The sequence below is a fragment of the Manduca sexta genome, chromosome 28 (genome assembly GCF_014839805.1).
Source record: "Manduca sexta isolate Smith_Timp_Sample1 chromosome 28, JHU_Msex_v1.0, whole genome shotgun sequence".
NCBI lineage: Eukaryota > Metazoa > Arthropoda > Insecta > Lepidoptera > Sphingidae > Manduca > Manduca sexta.
This window is the reverse complement of record NC_051142.1, coordinates 11,194,310-11,216,988: the sequence shown is the minus strand read 5'-3', so window position 1 is coordinate 11,216,988 and position 22,679 is coordinate 11,194,310. Positions and strand designations below refer to the sequence as shown.

The 22,679-nt window shown below is 34.3% G+C and overlaps 3 protein-coding genes across 8 annotated transcripts; 1 reads left to right on the top strand and 2 right to left on the bottom strand.

Annotated features, from left to right (window-relative positions):
• Positions 1 to 2,448: 2,448 nt before the first annotated feature.
• On the top strand, positions 2,449 to 5,159 carry LOC115446993 (HIG1 domain family member 1C). Its single transcript, XM_030173855.2, has 3 exons — positions 2,449 to 2,861; positions 3,182 to 3,277; positions 4,399 to 5,159. The coding sequence occupies exons 2-3, from the start codon at positions 3,184 to 3,186 to the stop codon at positions 4,587 to 4,589; spliced, it is 285 nt and encodes a 94-aa protein (XP_030029715.1). The 5' UTR covers positions 2,449 to 2,861; positions 3,182 to 3,183; the 3' UTR covers positions 4,590 to 5,159.
• Positions 5,160 to 6,421: 1,262 nt separating this feature from the next.
• Positions 6,422 to 19,713, bottom strand: LOC115446994. 5 transcript variants are annotated; one of them, XM_030173857.2, is made up of 12 exons: positions 19,314 to 19,713; positions 19,022 to 19,232; positions 14,224 to 14,347; positions 13,370 to 14,142; positions 12,537 to 12,871; positions 12,347 to 12,460; positions 11,630 to 12,230; positions 11,133 to 11,160; positions 10,981 to 11,058; positions 10,626 to 10,738; positions 10,484 to 10,544; positions 6,422 to 10,410 (listed from the first exon to the last, which is right to left on the bottom strand). In XM_030173857.2, exons 1-12 carry the CDS (start codon positions 19,380 to 19,382, stop codon positions 6,504 to 6,506), a joined length of 6,414 nt encoding a protein of 2,137 aa, XP_030029717.1. In that variant the 5' UTR covers positions 19,383 to 19,713; the 3' UTR covers positions 6,422 to 6,503. The 5 variants fall into 5 exon arrangements, with proteins under 5 accessions (XP_030029717.1, XP_030029718.1, XP_030029721.1 ...); XM_030173858.2 differs by having other exon boundaries at positions 6,423 to 10,410; positions 10,484 to 10,520; positions 19,314 to 19,671; XM_030173861.2 differs by having other exon boundaries at positions 6,423 to 10,410; positions 13,622 to 14,142; positions 19,314 to 19,631.
• Positions 19,714 to 20,309: 596 nt separating this feature from the next.
• LOC115446998 (glycine-rich cell wall structural protein 1-like) lies at positions 20,310 to 22,642 on the bottom strand. Of its 2 annotated transcripts, XM_030173867.2 has the most exons (3): positions 22,357 to 22,642; positions 21,529 to 22,045; positions 20,310 to 21,492 (listed from the first exon to the last, which is right to left on the bottom strand). In XM_030173867.2, the coding sequence occupies exons 1-3, from the start codon at positions 22,399 to 22,401 to the stop codon at positions 20,438 to 20,440; spliced, it is 1,617 nt and encodes a 538-aa protein (XP_030029727.1). In that variant the 5' UTR covers positions 22,402 to 22,642; the 3' UTR covers positions 20,310 to 20,437. The 2 variants fall into 2 exon arrangements, with proteins under 2 accessions (XP_030029727.1, XP_030029726.1); XM_030173866.2 differs by having other exon boundaries at positions 20,310 to 22,045.
• Positions 22,643 to 22,679: the final 37 nt, after the last annotated feature.

Genomic DNA, 22,679 nt, shown 5'->3' with positions numbered 1-22,679 from the left:
GTTGCAATGGACATTGCTTAACATTGAATTTCTTAACATTTTCGCTTATAACTTTTTTATTTATAGTTTTACGACAAAAGTTTCTAAACCAAAGTTGTAGAGAATTTAATTTGCAACAAAAAATATGTATACATTTTTTTTGTCAGATAAATAGTTTAAGAGATACATCGTAAAAACCATTTCAACCCCTATTTTCAAGATGGCGGCCGTGGGACAAGGGTGGCGACCCCACAAACTTGGTTTTAGCTTTAGACTGACCCCCCCTACACTTCAAAAAAATAAAATTGCGTCCTCTAAAAAACGCAACCCCAAATGTAACTTTTCAATGGACTAGAGGTACAAGTAGCAAGAAGGCAAAGTTAGGACAGACATTTATATGTTTATTGATGAATGATGATACAGTAAAGAAATAAAGTAACTTTTTAACGACAAATTTTGTTTTATCTTTTATAACCAGTTTAATGAAGGCATCCAATTTTATTCCACTTATCGGTACTACTATACAATGGACTAACATTTTGTAGCACACTACACGTAATAATTACACATTTCTTCATGTTTCTAGCCATTCTATGATCTCCACAACATGAAAAACTTTTTATTTGCATATTGGTGTGCAAGTTAATAAAGTAGCGGTGTAAACTGTAGGCCGTAATTATTACTTTTGTAATTAAATCAGTAATTGGGATGACATGTAATTCGCTAAAATTAATGATTAATGGCAATTATATGAATACTTTTGTGAGTGCGAATCACGTTTGTTCATATTGTGTAAAAAAAGAACTGGCCTAAAATCTAATTTCAATGAAAAGTAAGTATAATGTTAAAAATCTGGCTAGGTGTATCATATACAGTGTATTTAATTATTATTTTTTTTCACCTATTGCACTCTTGGGTCCTCTCAATGTGACATTGACATTTACGTGTGTCGCGGGAATATAACCTTATATACTACATAATAAGGTTGTTTTTCCCTGACACGCGTAATGTCACGCGTAATGTCATGTGGCTGTCGGGCTCGCCGGCAAGCCAAGAGCGGACACACGAGTTAAAACAACTAAGAGGATTTTTTTCCGAAATAAACTTGTTTAATTTTACGAATATACATATCTGTTGAACATTGAAACAATAATAATCATAATAAAAATAACAATCAATTATGTACTTACTCATCGACAATTACTACTTAGGATTACAAAAATGTAATCGTAAATGTAATTGTAATCTTTAATTGAAATTTGGGATTACTTTTCCCAGTAATTGTAATCCCAATTACTTTTTGTAATCGTAATCTAACGATTACGATATTTCTAAGTCAATTACTTTTTTAACCAACAGTGATAAGTAAATAGTATAGTATGTACTTACTTATCACTATTGGTCAGCCCAGTCTATTCTGGCGAAATTTGACGAGATAATAATTGGCTTGAATAATTTGTTTAAATCTTAAATTAATATCCAATTCCAATTTGTTCTGATTATATCACTAATAATGTCGATATTCCACAAATGACACAACAAAGAACAATCAAAACAGCACAGCGACTCGACTATCTCGCGGAAATTAAAAAAACATAAAATAAAATATTTTTTCATGGCCCATATGTATTGTTTTCACAAAATTAAAATAAATTATATAATAGCTTTTATACATGTCTAAAGTTCAAAATAATACACATTACAAAATAATCTAAAAAAAAGCCTATTCTTCCGAACGACATTCCGGACCATAGAGATCGAAACTTTGTTTTGTACAATAGTATTTTGCTCGCAGATCCGCCCGCACTAACGCCTATACCAGGGATGAAATAGGCGAGTAGGCTATATAGCACTCGGGGGTAATCTAACTTGCTATTAGTATTCAAGAGTTTTGAAAATCTGTTAAGTATAGTAGTATTTAGAAACTTACCAAAAAATCTTAAATCAATTTTATTTATTTTGAAAGAGTATCAGATGAAAATTACGTCAGTTCGGAATCGGTTAAAAATAGAGCATCTGTATTAAAATCAATGTATTTGACGTTATGGGAAAAGCTATGGAAGCGACTTAGACCTGCAGCCGCGGGATATGTCGCTTGTAGTTTATCTCGGAATAGAAAAGACCGTGACCACAGGCAACAATGCGGTCGAACGTATCCGTAGGCTGCACACTGCACTGCGGCCTGCGACTGGGTTCTGTACCTAGTCTCGGAATTGCCTTCTATAATATTTTTCTCTTTATTATTTTATGTTTTTACATAAGTACTTACTTATGTAAAAGTAGGTATATAATAATTCCATAGTTTTATTATACATCGCGTCACAAGTCAGTTAGAAATGTTGCGTGACGCCATCAATATTGTCATGAGATAGCCACTACGCGAGCCGCGTGCATGCACGTGTATGTACCTATATATTCCTAAGTACAAAATATAATATATTTTTAGTTTGACTATTCCAAGTGCGTAATATATGAAATTCAAGGCTATGAAAGAAAGTAATTGTGGTATGTCATAAACATCAATAAGAGAGATGAACTGTCATTACATATAATTTTAACTTTGGACTAATAATTATAAAACCTTGAAGAAAGTTGTGTCGGCTACATAAGTACGTGAAATATGGATTTTATATAATGAAGGTTACCTAGGTATTTAGCGTCATAGTTACGTCAGTTTACTGACGTTTTGACAGTCCTCTAACGTCAGGCGAGTATTACAATGGGAAATCTCCACTTTGGGATTTTGTATTATTTGATTGTTTAATCTATATGTGTATTGATAATAATCATAACAGTATCTACTCCACTCAGATATTATACGAAGAAGCACGAGGCACAGTGTGACTATAAGGGGTAAAAATTCGGGCAGTTAATGCTATAAAGTAAGTACTCGCAATGTGATGCAATATTTTATGGATTAAGGAGAATTATATAATTTATATGGCTCGCTGTGAATTGTAAAAAAATGTTATGTCCATGATATTACTGTTTTGTTCTAATAATATTTTTTTTAAATGTAGGCGATCTCTTGAATACTTAGTGTGGTGTGACTCAGGGAATTCCCACATGCCCGAGTAGGTACCATTTATGGAAATAAGCACCAGAATATGATAATAACACTATTTTAAAAGTTATGAATAACAAATGTATGTATTAAAAGTACTTTTGGTTATGGTTTTTACTTTTTATCATAATTTTCCAGACATGTCGAACACGCAACAAATTTTTGATTATAATGAGGAATCTCAGGCAGATAGATTGGCCAGGAAGTCCAAGGATTCACCTTTCATGATCATAGGTAAGGAACTAACAATATTTGATGCAATATTTCTAAAATGAATGATATTTCTGTTAAATAACCCAAAAAACAAGAAAGTACTATAACAGATCAATGTAACCATGTGTCAACTGTCAAATATTATTTGACCTTGACCTTCAAGGTCAAGCAAATATTTGATGCCTGAAGAAAATGGAAGTAGGTATCTAGTATGACTATCTAACACAACACTTATCATTTATATGTAGATACAAGATTTATATTCATTGTTTTTGTACCATTAGTCACTAGTATTCTGTCTCGGAAAATACACTGATGTATGACATTTTGTCTCTTTTTAAAATAAATGACCTTTCACTTTCAGTCATCAGTACATTCGGTCTGTTATATAACAGGACAGTGACTGTATCCTACACACAATAGAATTTACCTACTCAATGTGTAAATATGTATGTAGAAGCTCAAAGCATGTGCCAATTACATGTTGAACAACTAAAATCATGATTTATTCCTAAGAAATGTTAATGTAGTCCACTAATAGAGAATTGATGCAAGATATTGCTCACCTAAAGCAATTTACAAGCCAGTTTTGAATATCTTGTATATGTGTTAAACAATATTAAGCAAACACTGTTTTGCTCTACAATGAAGGTAAATGTCCTGTTTAAGTGAGGTGTACTCTAGGTATTTGACAAACATCCAAATTTTAGTCAGTTATATTTACCAACAAAACATTTTAATGCTTCAGATGTACCTAATACTCGATTTTTTCCCCCGTTCCACTCAAGTGATAGTACTGTCCCAGAATAAAAATCGGATTGTAGAGTCGAGGATGAAAAGTAGTCTTTTTGTTATAATAGCCAGCAAACAAGTGGAGCACTAATGTGCTTGTTAGGTGGGTGACTTTTGTGTAGATATTAGTGTAGTGCAAAAAAACCCCTACCACACAGTAGTGTGATCAAGGTTTTTGCCAGCTATTAGAGTAGAAACTAAATAACTCTATCCAGATTTCACATAAATCATCCAGTGATTAATTCATTTACTCGGAACAAATATGCAAGCTTAAGAGCTTTACAAACTTTATTAGTAGAATATCTAAGCAGATTTATATTTTTGTTAACCTTGTATATTTATTGTTTTAGGTATTTTGGGCTTAATAGGAGTATGTAGTTATGGAGCCTATAAATTCAAGCACAGGGGCAAAATGAGCACAAGTGTGTTTCTAATGCAGCTCCGTGTGGCAGCCCAAGGCACAGTGGTGTCAGCACTCACTATCGGTGTTGCGTACACCCTGGTGAAACAACATTTATTTAAGGATGATAAGAAGGAATAATACATTGAAACAACCACATTTAGCTTGATTCATTGGGAAATGTATACCTCAATTTTATTTAAAATTTGTGATCATACATTTAATGTATTTTTTATTAGTTTACCATTATTACTGTAAGTAACATGTATTAGGCTGTTATGTAAGTTACTATGAATGTATTCTACAAGGTAAATCTCAAGACCAAATCTCAAAATTATAGCAATCTCTGGCATGTTTCCCAAACACCTTATTTATTTTAGGGCTAATTTGTGTTCTGTGATCTATTATAGCATGTATTAATGTTAAACAATACACTTTTGTTGTATATAATGTTATTTAAATGTGATGTCTGAAAGTTACTTTAATACCTGTAGAAGTAGTAATACTTTATTGCCTTAAAGATTGTTATTTAAAATTTAGCCATTATTATTGAACTAGTACCTATGTATCTCTACAAGTTCTAAGCTTACTAAAGTATGAGATTGTTATGGCTAAAAAAGTATAAACCTCCAAAAATTAAGATTTAGAGATGTGACAAAAAGTATTGACGAAAGTTGATTTTATTAGACAAATAAATTTTATTTTACCGAAGTAAGCTTTTATTTAATAATAATCAGAAATATCTCATTTACTTGGATAATGATGCTAAATAATCGAGCAGGTATTTATCTTCCACTCCATTGTTCTCATGAATCCCTTGATGTGTTATACATATTATATTCTATCATGTATTTTATGAATAATGAATTATCTAGTCTAAAGAAGTATGTAGCGCAATCACATGATAATGATGCATAGTAATGATATTGTTTAAAACTTAATTAATGATCATATATACGACAAGCATATACTACAGGTCTCAGAGTCAAATACCAATTGTAAATAATCGAAAACACTTTCAAATCTGTTTTCACCAAATAAAGACGAGATTTTTAAAAATGGGTAGAGATTCGATCATCCACCGAATTAAAAAAAATGTCTATCGCCATTTTTTGACTGTCGTGCAATTGGGCCAATCAGAGTAAAAGATTTTAATAAGTTTACAAATGATTTATTTTGATTGGTTTATACGCGAGATAAGATCGAAGAATAATACGGGAATGGTTTATTAAAATTGGTAGTAAGTATGTGAAACATAAGGTCATATAACTATTTCCAAGGGATAGGCAGAAATACTACACGACCAATGGGTTCTCACAACTTCAAGCTATACGCCCCATAATGTAAAGCCAGCAATACATGTTGACCAAACATTGTCAAATAAAGAATATATATTACTTATATATTTTTTTTACATAAGAAAATGTGCCCTTCTCTATGGTTTACTGTATGTCATTGCTTCTCAGAATTTGATCCTTATTAGATACGTTATCGTAAAATATAATGATGCAGTTGTTTTATTAACAGGCAATGGTTAGGACCCAGTTAATTAATCCGGCGTTTTTATTTTTCAACTCTTTGAATACTAAATTATAAGATATTAATAATTCAGTCTAAAAAGAAATACTTTTTTTTAATTAAAGGGCGTTATCGTATACAGATAAAGCTGGAGAACAAATTTAAAAATGTTTTACATTGCCTTACACCTTCAATGTCTTATATGCTCTCCATCTACAAGCTCGATTAACATGTATAGCTGACATAATAGGAGGAGCCTTTGTCTGTCGGGAACAAATTTCAATCCCGGAAGCCCAGACCCTCATGGTACATTGCTGAAAATGTATTATAGTAAGTATAAGGTATTAGAGTTTAGACCATTGAGGCCAGCGAACTTCCAACAATAATAAAAATGCAGTTAAATCATAATATTGATGTATTTCATAATAGTTTAAACACACAAAATAAACAATAATTACAAATCAATCAAAACTAATATTTTCAAACATTTTTAATAATCCATACAAATAAATAATTTTAATTTAATTCAAAAATCCTCTAACCTTGATCACTTTTACTGCAATCTGATAAACTCTTTTTCTTTCTCAAACTAAAACTAGGAACAGTCAAATCATCCTTATCTGACGTGGAATGGTTTTTATTGGAATTTGATGTTACTTTTACGGATGACAAATCATCTGCATTACTAAATAAACCATTAGAAATATTAGAACTAGAACTGGAATTATAGGTCATAGATTTAAAAATCTGAACTGGCGTGGAGGTTCGCGCTCTATTATTAGTGCTATGCACACTCTCCGCAGAATGATCTGCGTGGACTAAATGTTCAGAGTCCTTCATGTCTTCTGGCATTTTTGTCTCAAGTAAAGAAACAAACTCCTCTCCAGTTTCGTCTCTGTGAGACTTATTTGTAAAAGTTATTTTCTTCGCCAATTCGTTTGTCAAAAACTCCTTTACTGTCATGGAGTTACTCAATGATGTTTGTTGCTCCGCGTTTTTGGAATTAAAATTAACATTTCGCCTCTTATCGGTTGGTTTTTTAGTGACGTTCAATATAGACGATACGGAATCTGTCACCAAAACAGGAATATCTTTATTGTTAAACGATTTTAATTTAAATTGCGATAAACTGGAACTTGATGTATTCGTTGAAGACGAGAGCGCCAAACGTTCTTTCGTTTTCTTTAAAGTGGATGATGCCCATCCCATGCCTAGTTTCTTAAATGCCATTTCTAAATCGGGATTCGACGAAAGGCTTAGCGAATCTGAAGTTTCACTTACATTTTCTTTATTTTGAAATACAACACTTTGTTTTTTCTTGTCTTTTCGAACTTTCGATAACGCTAACACCGACAAAGCAGATTCTGATGATACAGTCGTAGAATTAAGATTTGATACAGAATCAAATTTGAATGGTTCACTAATAATATTCCTTTTAAGCAATTCAGCAATAACATCAGGCAGACTACCATCAGAGTGTAACGAACTTATATCGTCAGTAACCACATCATTGGCAATATCTTCTAAATTAGAAGCTTCATCAAAAGCAAGATTGCATTTTTTTGCGTGTTCTTGAAAAGTTATAAAAGGTTTTAACATAATGTCGTTAAATTGATTTATGTCTACTGCTTGTAATTTAGAATCATCAGATGAATCAGACCCTGATATATTTTTTTGCTGTGCTGGTACATTAACGTTGCTTCGAACCAAGTCTGGATCTTTTTTGTAGTCTCTAAGGTCTCGAGTGTGCTTGTTATTTTTACTTGTGTCATGTTTAACAGTTCCATTTACAGTTTTATTAGAATCATTAGATGAATCGCTTTTGTTTTCACGCGTCAATCGGACACTTAACAGAGAATCAACTTCCAAAACTGTAGATAACTCATGTGGAATTACATTATCTTGTCCGTTTTTTAAAGTAATGCGAGATAATGCAGGAGGTGGTCGCCCACGGCTTGTTGTTGTATTTTCCAAATTCTTGAACAGATTTTGCGGATTTATTTTTTTTAATGATTCTGTATTTTGAAAATTAGTTGGCTCCGTAATTTTAAATGGTTTAGATTTGGGGATGTCCTTAAACAAAGGTACAAAGTCTGTGGAATCTGTTGTTATATTTCTTTCTCTTGATTCTTCAGCAGTGCTGACTGCCATTGGAGACGGTGTTCTTGAACTTTTGCCAACATCAAGTACTGGTTCCAATATTTGTGCAGGAGGCAAGTTATGTGATATGTGTTTGTCTGATTTTTGATCAGAATCGGACGTGCTGTCAGATGTTGAAATTTGACTATAAACTAAAGATTTATTTTTTCTCACTTCCTCTAATACCTTTGCAAGATTCGAAAGCCGTTTTGTACATTTCTCTGTCAAATCAGCAATTTTTTCCATATTTTGCAATTTGTTTTCAGCTAACTTTATCAAGTTAATTTCTGCTTCTATATTTTGACTAGTTTGTGTTGATGTTGTATTAGGAATCTCTAAGCTTTGTGGCAATTTTTGTGAAGTTAAATTGTTTGTATCTGAAGATGATGTAGCTGAGGACCGATAGCATGACAACGAGTTAATTCCTCTTCTAAGCGGAATTTCGAGTTTGTGGTCATTTTTACTATATTTATCAAAATCACGGTTAGTACTACTGTAATGTGCCGTAGAATTCATTTTTGTGGTTATTACCGGCGTAGTCGATACGTTTGAAGAACATAAATTGTGAATTTGTTGATTAGAAGTATTTGAAATGTCGCTCCGACAATTTGTTTTACTGCCTGGCAAAATATTATCTTCCTTTATAGATGAACATGGTGAGGCATTGTTAACGGAGGAGCATGTTTGTGGAATATGAATCTTGCTTTTTTGTAATTTCTTTGATATATTTAATGATTTTACTTTATGTACAGGCTTTTTGCGGCTTATCCGGGGCACACGTATATTTCTTCTAGAACAATTTTTCTGGATATAGTAATTTTTATCACTTGTTTGGTTATGCTTGGAACTAGTATTTTCTCTTACGATTTGTTGTTTAAGCAGATTTTTTATTTGTTCCAAAGAAATTTTACTCTCTACTGGCTTGCTTTTATTTATATTATTTGTCACATTAATAATTGAGCTGCCTGGAGTAGTAACTGCACTGCAATCTTGATCAGCAACTTCTATAGCTCTCAAATTTTCTTTATTTAAAGCCAATAATTCATTAATATAGTTTTTTAGGACAGGATTTAGATCGGAACGAGATATATATTTGCGAGTTTCCGGATATACTTTGTTTTTTTTGTTAGAAGTAGTACTTAAGCTTTTATGTACTCCTACATTTTGAGAATTTGTATTGACAGCATGTTGTTTATGTTTATGAGGATGACGTGTCAATGACGAGACAGCAGCCCCATATTTAGTTTTTAATGATTTATGAGAAGATACATCCACGCTTGACTGACTCCTAGCTGTATTTGGGGGAGTATTTAATTTCTTTCCATATTTAGTGTGTTTTCTACAACAGTCTTGTAATTTCATTTTATTAGTGATCTTTTTTGCATGAGTACATTTCTTACATCTGCAACGATGGTAATCTTCATTATATTCCTGTTCTGAAATATAGCCCCGATTATTCAAGATATGCATGGTATCATATTTTTCTTCATCAGTCATGATATGATAATCTTGTCTCAAAAATTGAGGTAACACTAGTTCTGGAGGACTCATATAAGCTGTTGATGTTGATGAGCTCATGTGGAAAAAAACTGGTCTTTGATTAGGTGAACTCAAAGTGGTTTGTGTGTACGCCGATGTAGCAGGTCTCGAAGTAGAATCTACTTTTGGCACATGGCTAGGAATAGCATACGACATTTGGAAAGATGTATGCACTCCTTTATCCACAAATAATTTTGGGGGATTGTTACCATTTTGTGCATTAAAATTTTTCATCAAATCGTCTGGACGTTTTTCTTGAATGTATTTCTTAGTGTTTTCCTTATCCTCAATTATTTCGGATTGGTTTTCTTGATTAATGACATTCATTTCATTTGCATTAGGGTCTGTATTTTCTTTTGCTGTAATTGGAATTGTTTCCTTCACTGTAGCTTCTTGTAACGTTTGGGGAGCACTTGTAGGAACCTCTTTGCTAGATGTTTGATCTACTGTACCTTTTTTCTCTTCATTTTTATCATTCGTGTCGTCTTTCTTTCTCAATTGGATGACGACTTCGTATGCATCGTTTTTCAGAATCCCCGAGGCTCCGATATAAAACTTGCCAGCTTCTTGACCGCCATCATCAATTAACTTGACATAGCCACTATCTGGTAAGGCACTGCTGGCTTTATCATTGGTCGCTGTTCTAAATGAATTGATGGATGTTGCCACTGATGCTGCAGATTGTTGTGGCATTGGTAAGTTATTATTGCAGGTTTTGGATGATCCAGCACAGTCACATTTACAAGTAACACAGCTATTTGAATGTCTGAAATATACAAAAATATAGTCAATCTCCTGTCCTAAAAAAAAGGAATGTGAAGATTGGCTTATAATTTTACCTTGAATTGTCACCATTCTTGGAATTTAATTTAATACCTAGAAAATAAAGAATGTTAAAATCTTGACAGTATTTTTAGTCTGTTTACATTATGCTTATAAATAATTATCGTAATTAAGGTATGTGTGCAAATATATACATACTTGTGTCATGCTGGTGATCTTGGCAGTAACAAAGTTTTCTGTTAGGTTCTGTTACCTCCTCATCTATATTTTCATTGTTCAATATATGTGTAGACATGGATGTGATGTTATCCCTGTAAAACAAGCATTCCTTATAAAAACAAAATTGGTAAACCTAATACGACAGATGTTTTAGAATCTGTCGTAAGGAATTTGTTGTACTATATTTCTATTCAAATAATGCTAATTAAATTCTAGTCCACATAAGCAAAAAAGAACTAAATATATCATAGTTACAATGCAAACACATATTTTAAAGTTAATAAATACTCTTTTAAAATGAATAATACATAGTTTGTTAATATTTTGTCATTACCACCAAGGTTTCTGAGCAGTTGTGCCATGCCATAACTCCATATTAGTGGTATGACATCTCATAACATTGTAAGATAGCCTGTAGAATGAGGATCTGGGATTAGGTTGGATAGGATTTATAGGAATAACATAAAGTATATAAGAAAAACTTACCCTTTTTTACTGACAGTCTTGTAAACACCTTTAAGAAAGAAAGATATGTTATTGTAAATCATACATCTCATATTATTTTATGTCTTATTATATTACTATTAATATGAAAGTTTGTGAAAATACTTTGATGTTTCTGTTCTGTATGTTTGTTATTGTTTCTTTGTGTTTGTTACAGTAACAACAGCTGAGCAGATTTGGAGTTTGGCACGTGGGTAAACCATGTCCTTAATTAACACATAGACTACTTTATATCCCCATAATTTGCTGTCATGAGAAATGATAAAATTTCCTCATTTGATTTTTAAATAGAATCCGCTGGCGTTTTAGGTCCTATGCAGCGAGAAAGGCTTTTCATGCAAATGAAAACGCGTGCAACACGTAATAAACACTGAAATACTTAGATTTTTTGGAATAAATTGCATAATGTTCATTCACAGAACAAAACATTGAGTTATGATTCGAAATCTGTAATAGTTGTAACTGAAAAGAAATATTACCTTCATTTAAGTGTTCAAATGTTGTATTTTCAATATCCTTAGCAGTAGTCTCATGCTGCTTTTTAGAAAATTCAGCCTTATCTTCATTTACTTTTTTGTTATTGTCAACAGAGTTTAAAGACGTTAGGATATCTTTCATCAATTTTTGCTTCTTCTTACACTTCTTGTCAGTTCTAGAATCCAAAATCTTATAGATTATAATCCTTTCCGCATCAGACAGTTCTCTTTCTGTTTCAGGCCTCGCATCTTTAGATACAAGTTTAATGTTTTCTAAACTGCTTTCAGATGCATTTGAAGAGTAATCTGTGACATCACTACTATTTTTGTCAATAATGACTGCTTCTACCCTTTTCGCTTGTCTGTCTGAAATATCTTTAGTGGGTGGTGTGTGCCGGTGCCGTGACCTATACTCGTGATAGCTGTCGACTTTGCTAAACTTCACTGTGTTACCAGACTTGCCCTGTTTCACTGTTGTTGGGATGGTATGGATCGCGAGGTTGCCGTCGCTCTCTGGTACTGGCATCCAGGAATATTGAAAGTCTCTCCTATTGAACTCATCATCAGTCATTGTCACTGGGGATTTTGATTTACTACCACTTTTCTGAAACATTAATTAAACATTATTAAGTTTATTTTACTTGGCTATAGCAAAATATATTATATATTTTTTTAAAAACAAGAATTGAGATTAAATATAAAGAAATAAAGTTTATTTACTGTACAAATATGTTTTTTGCATTCTTTTTCGATTTTCTTATATTCTTGTTGAAGTTTTTGCTCTCGGTTTTCTTTCTGAATTTGTTGTCGATGTTCATCCATATAGGCTTTTCTCTAAAATAAATGTTCATTTTAAAATATTTCAAAGTACTTAGAGATATTTATAAGTATACTATAAACTGCCACTTACAGGCCTGTCTTTGTCTTTTGGCAATGAGTTTAGAAAGTTTATGGTGTCTTTGTACTCCTTCTCCACATTTTGTTTGGTCATTGCAACTTTATGTCTCATTTCCTGCATTTTTTTCTGATGCTCTTGATTTTGAGTATTGTCAACTATTGTTTCTCTCCGAGCTTGGGAATAAGCATCGTCGTCATTAGGCTGATCACGGACTACAAGTCTCTCTCCTCCGTGTACAATATCTCTTGTGTCACGGGTAGAGTGGTTATACACAGTAACTGAATTCTTTTTAGCTATACCACCATCTATAGCACTGGACTTTAACGATTTCTCAGTATTACTTTTGACTGAAATTTAAACACAAATAATTATGTTACAGTCATACGAAAACTTGAAATCACTATTCCGGCATTAGCCATCTAATCTATTTTAAAATCAATATAATGTGATATGTCATGATCCATTTTCTTACTAGTTCGTATTAAGTACATATAATATATTTATAGTAATTATTTATACCAAGCACAATAGCATAGCATATTTAACAGCATAATGATTGTATTATATAATCATGTATTATGAATTTATGATTGTAACAGTGATGGGGGCGTTTTTACAACTATTAATAATTATATTACTAAAATGAAAAGAATAGGACTCGAGGTTTGAAAGAAAAATAAATTACTATAGAACCTCATGGCATAATAATTTCCATTAATATCATTCTTTTCACTTTGCAAGTCCTATCGAACAAATGACAAACCCAAATTATGAATAATGTAACTGCATTACTGACTATTAATTACTTTGAAAGCTTTTTAAGCTTATACATTCATAATTCTTACAAGTTCTTTCAATAGCTCTATTTCTTCTACCATTAGCTCCATTATGCATTGAAAACAGTGAAGAGTCTCTCTGCACAGGTCTTTTTGAGCTAAAAATCTTATTGATCTGGGAATTAGTGACATGAAACTGTCTCTTTTTTGTGTTATGAAATGAAACATTGTGTGAGCAAAACCCACAATATTGTTCTGCCTGCCATGATGGCATTGGTATTAATTGTTCATCTAGCACACAACATGCATTAAATGAGGTACCTTCTGGTCTTGATGTCCTTGTATGAAGTATTGTCTCTTTGATACTCAACAGATCTTCTGATGGTTTTTTCGGCCCTGGAATGCTTGCCTCTCGTAATCTCAGGGATCTGTTTTTCAAATATTCTGAAACCATTGTCATTGACGACTTTATAGGAACTCGTTCTTCATTTGTTACAGCACCTCGTAAACTTGATGGCATCTCATCACTCAGGGCAAACAAGTCCAGTCTCTTGCTTTTTTCCGATCTGCTTTCTACATTTTCTTTTGCACTTTCATCTTTTGGTAAAGATAATGCAGGTATGTTTGGTTCCCATTCTGGTTCATTCAAGTCCCACTGGGTAGCCATGTCATTAGTTATAGGTTTCTCTTTGTCCTGAGCATTTTCAGCACATTTTTCATTATTTTTGGGTATGTCTTCTTCAACTACAGTGTCTTTGTCTTGAGTGTCTCCTGATGTTTTGTTTGCCAATTTGTTACTTTGAGCAGTAGATTTTTCTCTGCTTATTTCATTAGCTGCTTCCCTGTAATCACAATATTAAGTTATTAAGCAGGATCACATATTTAAAAGTTAGTATGTATTAAAATGGTAATGACATTATTACCTGGCTTGTAATTTTCTATCTAATAGCTTTTTTTGCTTGTCTAATTTTTCTTGTTTTTTTCTCCTTAACTCAGCTGCTGCTTCTCTGCCACGTAATTTGGAAATATCTAATTTTTGCACTCCATCTAAATGTTATGGAGCATAAATGAGTAAGTCTAAATGATGACTTTCATTGTTGTAACAAATCAATTTAAAAATTATTTCCTTAAGCATAAATTAGTAGGTATGTTTATACAAATACCTATGTTTAATAAATTAGGAAACGCTTTATCTTTTGCACAGAAATGAGCAATGGTTGTATTAAGGGTTTACTATTGACATAAATCTAAAGATATTGATAATTCGCTATAAATGATATTTTACAATGAAACCTAATATATTCTGTATTTATGTATTACTAAGATTTTAAGTAAACACAGTAATTAATGTGGTTGTTATAAAAAAAAAACTATCAAAAATGAAACCCACTAAGAAAACTCAAAAGGTAAAAATAAATATAAAAGACACACACATACATCACACATTTATCCCCAAGTGGTATGCAGATGCACAAACAGGGCACCCAAAAATAAATGTAACCAAGTTTACGTCAGTTGAATCATTCAATAGCAATTAAAACAAATCTATACTTCTATACTATTATATAAAGCTGAAGAGTTTGTTTGTTTGTTTGAACGCGCTAATCTCAGGAACTACCGGTCCAAACTGAAAAAAATCTTTTTGCGTTGGATAGCCCTTTGTTCGTGGAGTGCTATAGGCTATATATCATCACGCTATACCCTACAGGAGCGGAGCAGTAATGGCTAATCTCAGGAACTACCGGTCCAAACTGAAAAAATCTTTTTGCGTTGGATAGCCCTTTGTTCGTGAAGTGCTATAGGCTATATACCATCACGCTATACCCAATAGGAGCGGAGCAGTAATAGCTAATCTCAGGAACTACCGATCCAAACTGAATTTTTTTTTTTTCGTTGGATAGCCCTTTGTTCTTAGAGTGCTATAGGCTATATATCATCACGCTTTACCTAATAGGAGCGTAGCAGTAATAGCTAATCTCAGGAACTACCGGTCCAAACTGAAAAAATATTTTTGCGTTGGATAGCCCTTTGTTCGTGGAGTGCTATAGGCTATATATCATCACGCTATACCCAATAGGAGCGGGGCAGTAATGGCTAATCTCAGGAACTACCGATTTGAACTGAAAAAATATTTTTGTGTTGAATAGCCCTTTGTTTCTGGAGTGCTAAACGCTATATATCATCCCGCTATAACCAATAGGAGCGGAGCAGTAATGGCTAATCTCAGGAACTACCGGTTTCAACTGAAAATTTCGTTTTGTGTTGGATAGCCCTTTATTTGTGGAGTGCTATAGGCTATATATCATCACGCTATGACCAATAGGAGCGGAGCAGTAATGACTAATCTCAGGAACTACCGGTTTGAACTGAAAAAATCTTTTTGTGTTGGATAGCCCTTTGTTCCTGGAGTGTTATAGACTATATATCATCACGCTATGACCAATAGGAGCGGAGCAGTAATGAAACATGTTGCAAAAACGGGGAAAAAATATTCGTTTTGAGCTTCCGTTGCGTGCGCTGCGTAAACGGTTAAAGTTATGCAACAATGATGTATGACGGGATGTTCTTCTTAAAAATTTCTAAAAAATCTATATATATAAAAATGAATTGCTGTTCGTTAGTCTCGCTAAAACTCGAGAACGGCTGAACGGATTTATCTTATCTTGGTCTTGAATTATTCGTGGAGGTCTAGGGAAGGTTTAAAAGGTGAGAAAAATTCGAATAATTGCCGGGAAAATCCTCAAAACAGTATTTTTCTATTTCCCATACAAACGTTTTCTAACTAATACGTAGAGTCAATTTGAGCTTTATTGCTATTGTATAAAGTTCACTGTTGTCTAAGCAATGTAGATGTGTTCCTAACATCAAATCAGTGTGCGTTGGAGCACAGAATATAATAATGTAATGTCGCGTTCTGAAACTCAACAAAAGTTATATCGCGGACCCGACTAAATTGAACAGTCACAAAATTTAATATATCATTAGTTATTTGGTTGGCTTCACGATATTATTTCTTTTGCATGTTTTCGTTATGGACAATTTTTGAGCTATTTTTGCATATCTATACTTATAATAAATCTGTAGAGAGGTCAATTCTGTACATGAAATATATTTCCAAAATAACTGGGGGTGATTAGGGATCGATACTGATGCCAAAAATGCAATTAGTAAAATTTTTGTCTGTCTGTCTGTATAACCGTTATAGAAACAAAAACTACTCGACGGATTTTAACTTAACTTGGTACAATTATTTTTCATACTCCTGAGCTGGTTATAGTATACTTTTCATCACGCTACAATTAATAGGAGCATAGCAGTGATGGAAAATGTTGGGAAAACGGGAGAAGTTACTCCATTTTTAAGCTTCCGTCATTTCGTGTGCAACCTTAATGGTTAAAAGTTCCTTCGATTTCACCAGGATCCCATCATCAGACCCTGACCGGACAATCGGACCACCTGCATACCACCATAAATTAAAAAAAACATCCCGACAAATTGAGCACCTTCTCCATTTTTGAAACCCGAAATCCACGCGGGCGAAGCTGCGGGCGGAAGCTAGTATATTATAAAACAAAGTCCCCCGCTGCATCTGTCTGCCTGAACGTGTTACACTCAAAAACTACCTAACCTATTAAGATGAAATTTGGTATGGAGACAGTTTGAGATCCTGGGAAGAACATAGGCTCCCGGAAAACTACTACTTTTATAACGGAAAACTTTAGCCAGAAAAACTTTATAACGCGGGCGGAGCCGCGGGCAAAAGCTAGTAACTCATGTTTTTAAAGTTGACTAAATTTATGTTAAAACATTTATAAATACAAATATATAACTTTATTATTTTATATTATCGACAAATTCTTTGTCGTGACCTTATCTCTTACATACAGAAGAATTTAAGATTGAGCTTCAGAAGTTGAAATTGTAAATTTATATTAACCCGGCGAGCGTGTGGCGGGGTATGTCATACCCTCCATGTTAATTACTGGCGTATATTTTTTGTGCCTGACTTTCAAACTTATAGTCTCTTTGAGTTACAGGGTTGCGGAAGGTAATAGTGGGGTGATCACAGTGTCGCGGCAACCTGCATTCGAGTTACACGCTTGCAAACTGAGTTCGGGTACGTGATACCCCACCTCATAGCTGGTGTGACAAAAACTAAAATTGCTTTTTCTGCTATTTTAACTGATTTTCTTTGTTTAATTGTAGATTTTAATAGAAAATGGATGTTGAAAATAGAAAAAAACAACTTCCGTCCATGATAGAAGATGTACCTACTAGAACAGGGTTTCGCAAATTTTTATTTAGTTCGGACCACTAATGCCACCTTATGCGACCTTTTTTGCGACCAAAGTCGTAATGTTTGGGTTGATGTTGTTCAGTTGGATTCTTAAATTTGTTTTTACTAGCAGTTTACTTCTGTATTTATTTTTTAGATATACAAGAGTGCAAAAGCGTGCACTTTATAGTTTTTCTTTTAACTTTTATTTTACTTGCGGATCCCCTGAGAGGGGGCCCACGGGCCCCCAGGGGTCCTATGTTCTCGTGAAAATCAGGGGCAAAAGACACTAAATGGACCGATTTCATCCGTAACTTAGGCTTGGCTTTAGTTTACGAACACCTGAAGATGTGAAATGACAAAAATATATATTCCGATTTATATACGTCAGAGAATTTCTTCCCAGATCAACGAATCACTTTCATCGACTCAAAATGTTCCTGGTCATTTTATTAGATGTAGAGATTACCCCAACAAAAATAATCATAAGACAAAATACTCATGAACAAGCTGAGGAAAGGCTATTAGTGTGGAGCATGCAACGTTTTTGCAAAAACTGCACAGATTTTATCTCCAGTTCCTAAGATGTTCCTAAATTTTTTTGTGATTTTTTTTAGTTTATAAAGAAAATTATTTCATATTCTATCATACGATTAAGTTTTTTTTATCATAAAACTGGTTTTACTTTAGTTCCTTTTAGTTTTTAAGAGACTGAAAGTGTTTGTTTGAAATTCAAAGTGACTAATTTCCATCAAGGTAAAAAAATAAAATTGTTAAAATGGCGCAATTGTTTTATTTCCAATGCGTTATGATGGTATTGTCTTATTATACCAAAAAATAAATAGTATAATACTTCTTCAGAAACAAGTTTTATAGCCAATTTTTTAAGGGGTATGTCATACCCTGCCTCATACTCCTTGTTACATTTTTTCACCACACGCTCGCCAGGTTAATATAAAATATGTAAAAATTTAGTTCTTTATTTATTAGCAGAAATCAATAATGTTAAGCCAATACTTAAGTATACATATTATTTATTAAATCATATTAGTGTAAACATTTAATTCATAATTGGTAAATATTAAAGTAAAAAAGAAAGCTTTTGTCGGGCATTACTGTAGCAGAACATCAAAAATCTATAACACAAATCAATTAATTTCACATTAGATTGCTCCTTAGAAATAGTAAATTGTATAGCACACTATGATATTTAGTCCCATGGAATTTTCAAATATGGCAGCAGATTATTTTATGGTAAAAACTTTTGGAGCACGAATTTGGCTCAGATGTCTGGTCTATAACTAACTATACTGTTTCATGTCTTTTATGGAAAGTAATAATCTTTTGTTTGAACTTTCATCCACTATTCACATGTTCATTTTCACCTATTTGCTATTAAGTTCATATGAAGAATAATAATCATAAACAAGTATTTTATTGATTACCTTGTTCTCCCGATTCTGAAGCACTCTTATGACTAGCTCCAACATTATCTATGCCTTTTGAGTATAAGTCTTCCAATTTTTTCACAAGCTCGCTTTGCTGATGAAAATATTCCTTCTGCTTTTTCGCATCGAGTTCAACGACCTGCCGTAACTTTTCAACTTTTGCACGTTGCCTTATCTTTTTAGCAATGTCTTTTGACTGTTCCCTCACCTAGAAACAACTCCTATTTTTAGAATGCCACGATATGGTATTACATATTTTTAATTAAATAAATAAAATATTAAAAATCACCTGTTGAAGTCTAAGCTTCCGTCGCCGCAGAAACTCACTTGTTTTCAATGCTTCAATTTCGGAAGTCATTCTGACTTTTACTGTGGCTTGAAAACAGAATTACACGGAGAAAGCTCTTGAAAAGTAATTTATGTGACAAATCAGTGTAAAATCTCCACAAATCAAAAATAATTTGTCAAACTTTAAAAAAAAAAGGAGATTGACTTTTGAAAATTAAAACAAACGTCATAAAAACAAAACGACTTTTATCGACAGTGAAGTGATGACCGGTATTTGTCGATATTTAACGACAACGGAATACCGAAATCCGAATAATATTACGGCCGGGCTTATACATCCGGAATGGCGTTCTAAATCCAAATCTAAATCCAAAACGCTTCAGATCCCATACAAATGGGCATAACCTCACACACATACAGAGTTTTTCAAAAGCACTACGATTCTGAGTTCAGACTCGTGATTCATTCGATTCTATCTTTGCCCACCCTAAAAAAAGCCTTGCGTTTACAAGGTTCTCGCGCGGTTCAGACCTTTTTATTTGATAGTTACCGCCCCGCCCCTTCTAGAAGAACACTAGCTACGCCCATGCTAATAAGTCGATGTGTACTTCATTTTTATAGAATTTAAAAAATAAAATTTAATTTCCTTTCGTGTTATTTATTTTAAATAATGAATGGATGTGTGAGAACAATTATTTTTGATTAGCCAATTGATATAATAAAGTTTTATTATAATGTTACCTTTCTATTCTATTTTTGCTTTTATCTAACTGGTGGCCTACACCGACCACGATTTTAATTTTTAATAAAAATTTGAAGCTATTATCCGTTTTTTAAATATATCTTAATTGGACTATATTTAAAGCAAACGGACTTTATTGTATTTACTAATTGAATTATGCACTTACGTATTTATTTACATTAGATTTTATTTGCAGCTTAGGCTTTAAACACTATTTCATAAAAGGTTGATCATTAGGTAAAAAATAAAATTGCACAAAATTTTATATTATTTTTATTAAAGTAACAAAATGGCATAAATCTATAATTTTTAATAAAATACACTGTTTAGGTGTTAAATAACGGGGTTCATTTATGTGCTTATATAAGTAATACTTTTTATGTTTATGTTGCGGTAGTTGCTGCCCCGGTTATTGCGCCAGCAGACTGTGTAGCAGCAGCGACGTTATTTGTAGCACTTGTATCGGTGACTGTAGTCACACTTTTTACAACGTGAGAATCAACGATTTGTCCTGCAGTTCCTGTGGCACTCGATGACTCTGCAGCTCCAGTTGCTGTTTGGCTTCCAACATCCCCATTTGAAGAACTAGACCCAGTCGCACCTTCAACAGCTCCTGCAACACTGCCTCCTATGGCGTCGGCCGCTCCTAATGCTCCTGACCCAGCCACACTGCCAGAACCTCCTGTCGCGCCTGTAATTCCTGATCCCGCAACTCCAGCAGCACCTGCTACAGCTCCTGAACCAACTGCACTCGTAGCACCAGATAAGCCTCCCCCAGCTCCACCTCCAACTACTCCTGATCCCGTTAAAGTACCAGCGCCTCCTAACACTCCAGCTCCCGCTAAGTCACCCCCTAATATCCCTGATCCTCCTATACCACCAGCAGCCCCCAATACTCCTGCCACATCTGCAGCACCAGCGCCTACTAAACCGCCGAGTACGTCGGCGGCACCTAGTATACCTCCTGATCCACTTATACCACCAGCTGCGCCCAAAGCTCCTGAGCCTCCTATACTACCAGCGGCCCCTAATGCTCCAGCCACTCCCCCAGCTCCAGATAAACCTCCCGCTATGCCGGCCCCTCCTTGTAAGACTCCAGATGCATCGATACCGCCAGTGGCACCCAACGCTCCTGATCCGGCGATACTGCCGGCGGCTCCTAAAATACCTGAGCCGCTTAAGCTTCCAACGCCCCCTATAGTTCCACTTCCTGCAATGCCACCAGCACCTCCTATAGAGCCACTTCCTGCAATGCCACCAAGGGCTCCTATGGATCCACTCCCTGCAATGCCACCAGCGCCTCCTATAGATCCACTTCCTGCAATGCCACCAGCGCCTCCTATAGATCCACTTCCTGTAATGCCACCAGCGCCCCCTATAGATCCACTTCCTGCAATGCCACCAGCGCCTCCTATAGATCCACTTCCTGCAATGCCACCAGCGCCTCCTATAGATCCACTTCCTGCAATGCCACCAACGGCTCCTATAGATCCACTTCCTGCAATGCCACCACCTCCCACTAAACTACCAGACCCCGCAATCCCTGCTGACACATCTATCCCACCCGCAATATTGCCTGCTATTCCAACAGCACCAGCACCGGCTATGCTACCTGCAGCCCCTATACTACCACTACCTCCAATGTTGCCGCCGATGCTTCCTGTTCCACCTATGATTCCACCACCATTACCACCGCCATGACCACCCCAGGTCCCGCCAATGATGTCCCAACCGGGATAGTTTGGACCATTATTTCCTCTGCAAGATTGGGTAGCTGTGAATATTAAAGCATTCACCAATTTCATGATAACTTCTTCACTAAGTCCTCCATTAGCAGGGGTGTCGTCATCTAGAGCTTTGAGGATCTGTACCAACGCTCCGAGCTCCTCGATGGCGGTGCGACAGGACTCAGATTCACATTGTGACACAGGTGGATATGATGGGGTAGAGGTTGGTACCCATACTACACGCCCCACGTATGCTTGCGATTCCTGTTGGATGTTTAGAATGTTTTTTATTCTCGCTATTATTACATATTATATATATATATATAATATGTAATAATAGCATATAATATACTTAAAACACTTATTATAAATTATTAAGTATCTATATTTTTATAAACATGGCTAGAGTAATATTGGTTTTTAGAAAGGGAATAATTTTCTGATTAGGTAAGTAAGTGGTTATTATTTTATAATGATTACAATTAAATAGCGTTAGAACCAGACAACCGAATCCCATAGAACTTCGGTACCGCAACTTTCAAGTCTTCTGTTTGATAATAAAATATTACACTTACCCCACAAATAAAGACAATCGCAAGAAAACAGGCAAGTACAGCCATATTTGGTTTTTGAAAATAAACACGTACATACTGCACTCAGCCTTTATATAAATTTATTTATTGCGTCACATACTATAACATATAAACGTAAACTATGTTGTACATTTCGTAAATAGGTATCTGTAGCACTGGGTATTACTTGATAAAAAAAGTAAGTTAGGTATAGTCACGTAGCAAAACCTGATAATTAAACTAATAAATAGCATGTGGCCTGTTGGCCTTTATATGAAATATATAAAGGATTTGGCAGAGTATGTAAAGAAAGAAATAATGTCATA

What these genes read in the sequence shown, in the direction of transcription:
- LOC115446993 (XM_030173855.2), top strand. Translation starts at nt 3,184, where the DNA reads ATGTCGAACACGCAACAAATTTTTGATTATAATGAGGAATCTCAGGCA. An exon ending in TTCACCTTTCATGATCATAG is followed by an intron (nt 3,278 to 4,398) that starts GTAAGGAACTAA and finishes TTATTGTTTTAG; the next exon opens with GTATTTTGGGCTTAATAGGA.
- LOC115446994 (XM_030173857.2), bottom strand. Translation starts at nt 19,382, where the DNA reads ATGACTTCCGAAATTGAAGCATTGAAAACAAGTGAGTTTCTGCGGCGA. An exon ending in ACTGCTCAGAAACCTTGGTG is followed by an intron (nt 10,739 to 10,980) that starts GTAATGACAAAA and finishes CTTGTTTTACAG; the next exon opens with GGATAACATCACATCCATGT. An exon ending in AGATCACCAGCATGACACAA is followed by an intron (nt 10,545 to 10,625) that starts GTATGTATATAT and finishes AATACTGTCAAG; the next exon opens with ATTTTAACATTCTTTATTTT.
- LOC115446998 (XM_030173866.2), bottom strand. Translation starts at nt 22,401, where the DNA reads ATGGCTGTACTTGCCTGTTTTCTTGCGATTGTCTTTATTTGTGGG. An exon ending in CGATTGTCTTTATTTGTGGG is followed by an intron (nt 22,046 to 22,356) that starts GTAAGTGTAATA and finishes AACATCCAACAG; the next exon opens with GAATCGCAAGCATACGTGGG.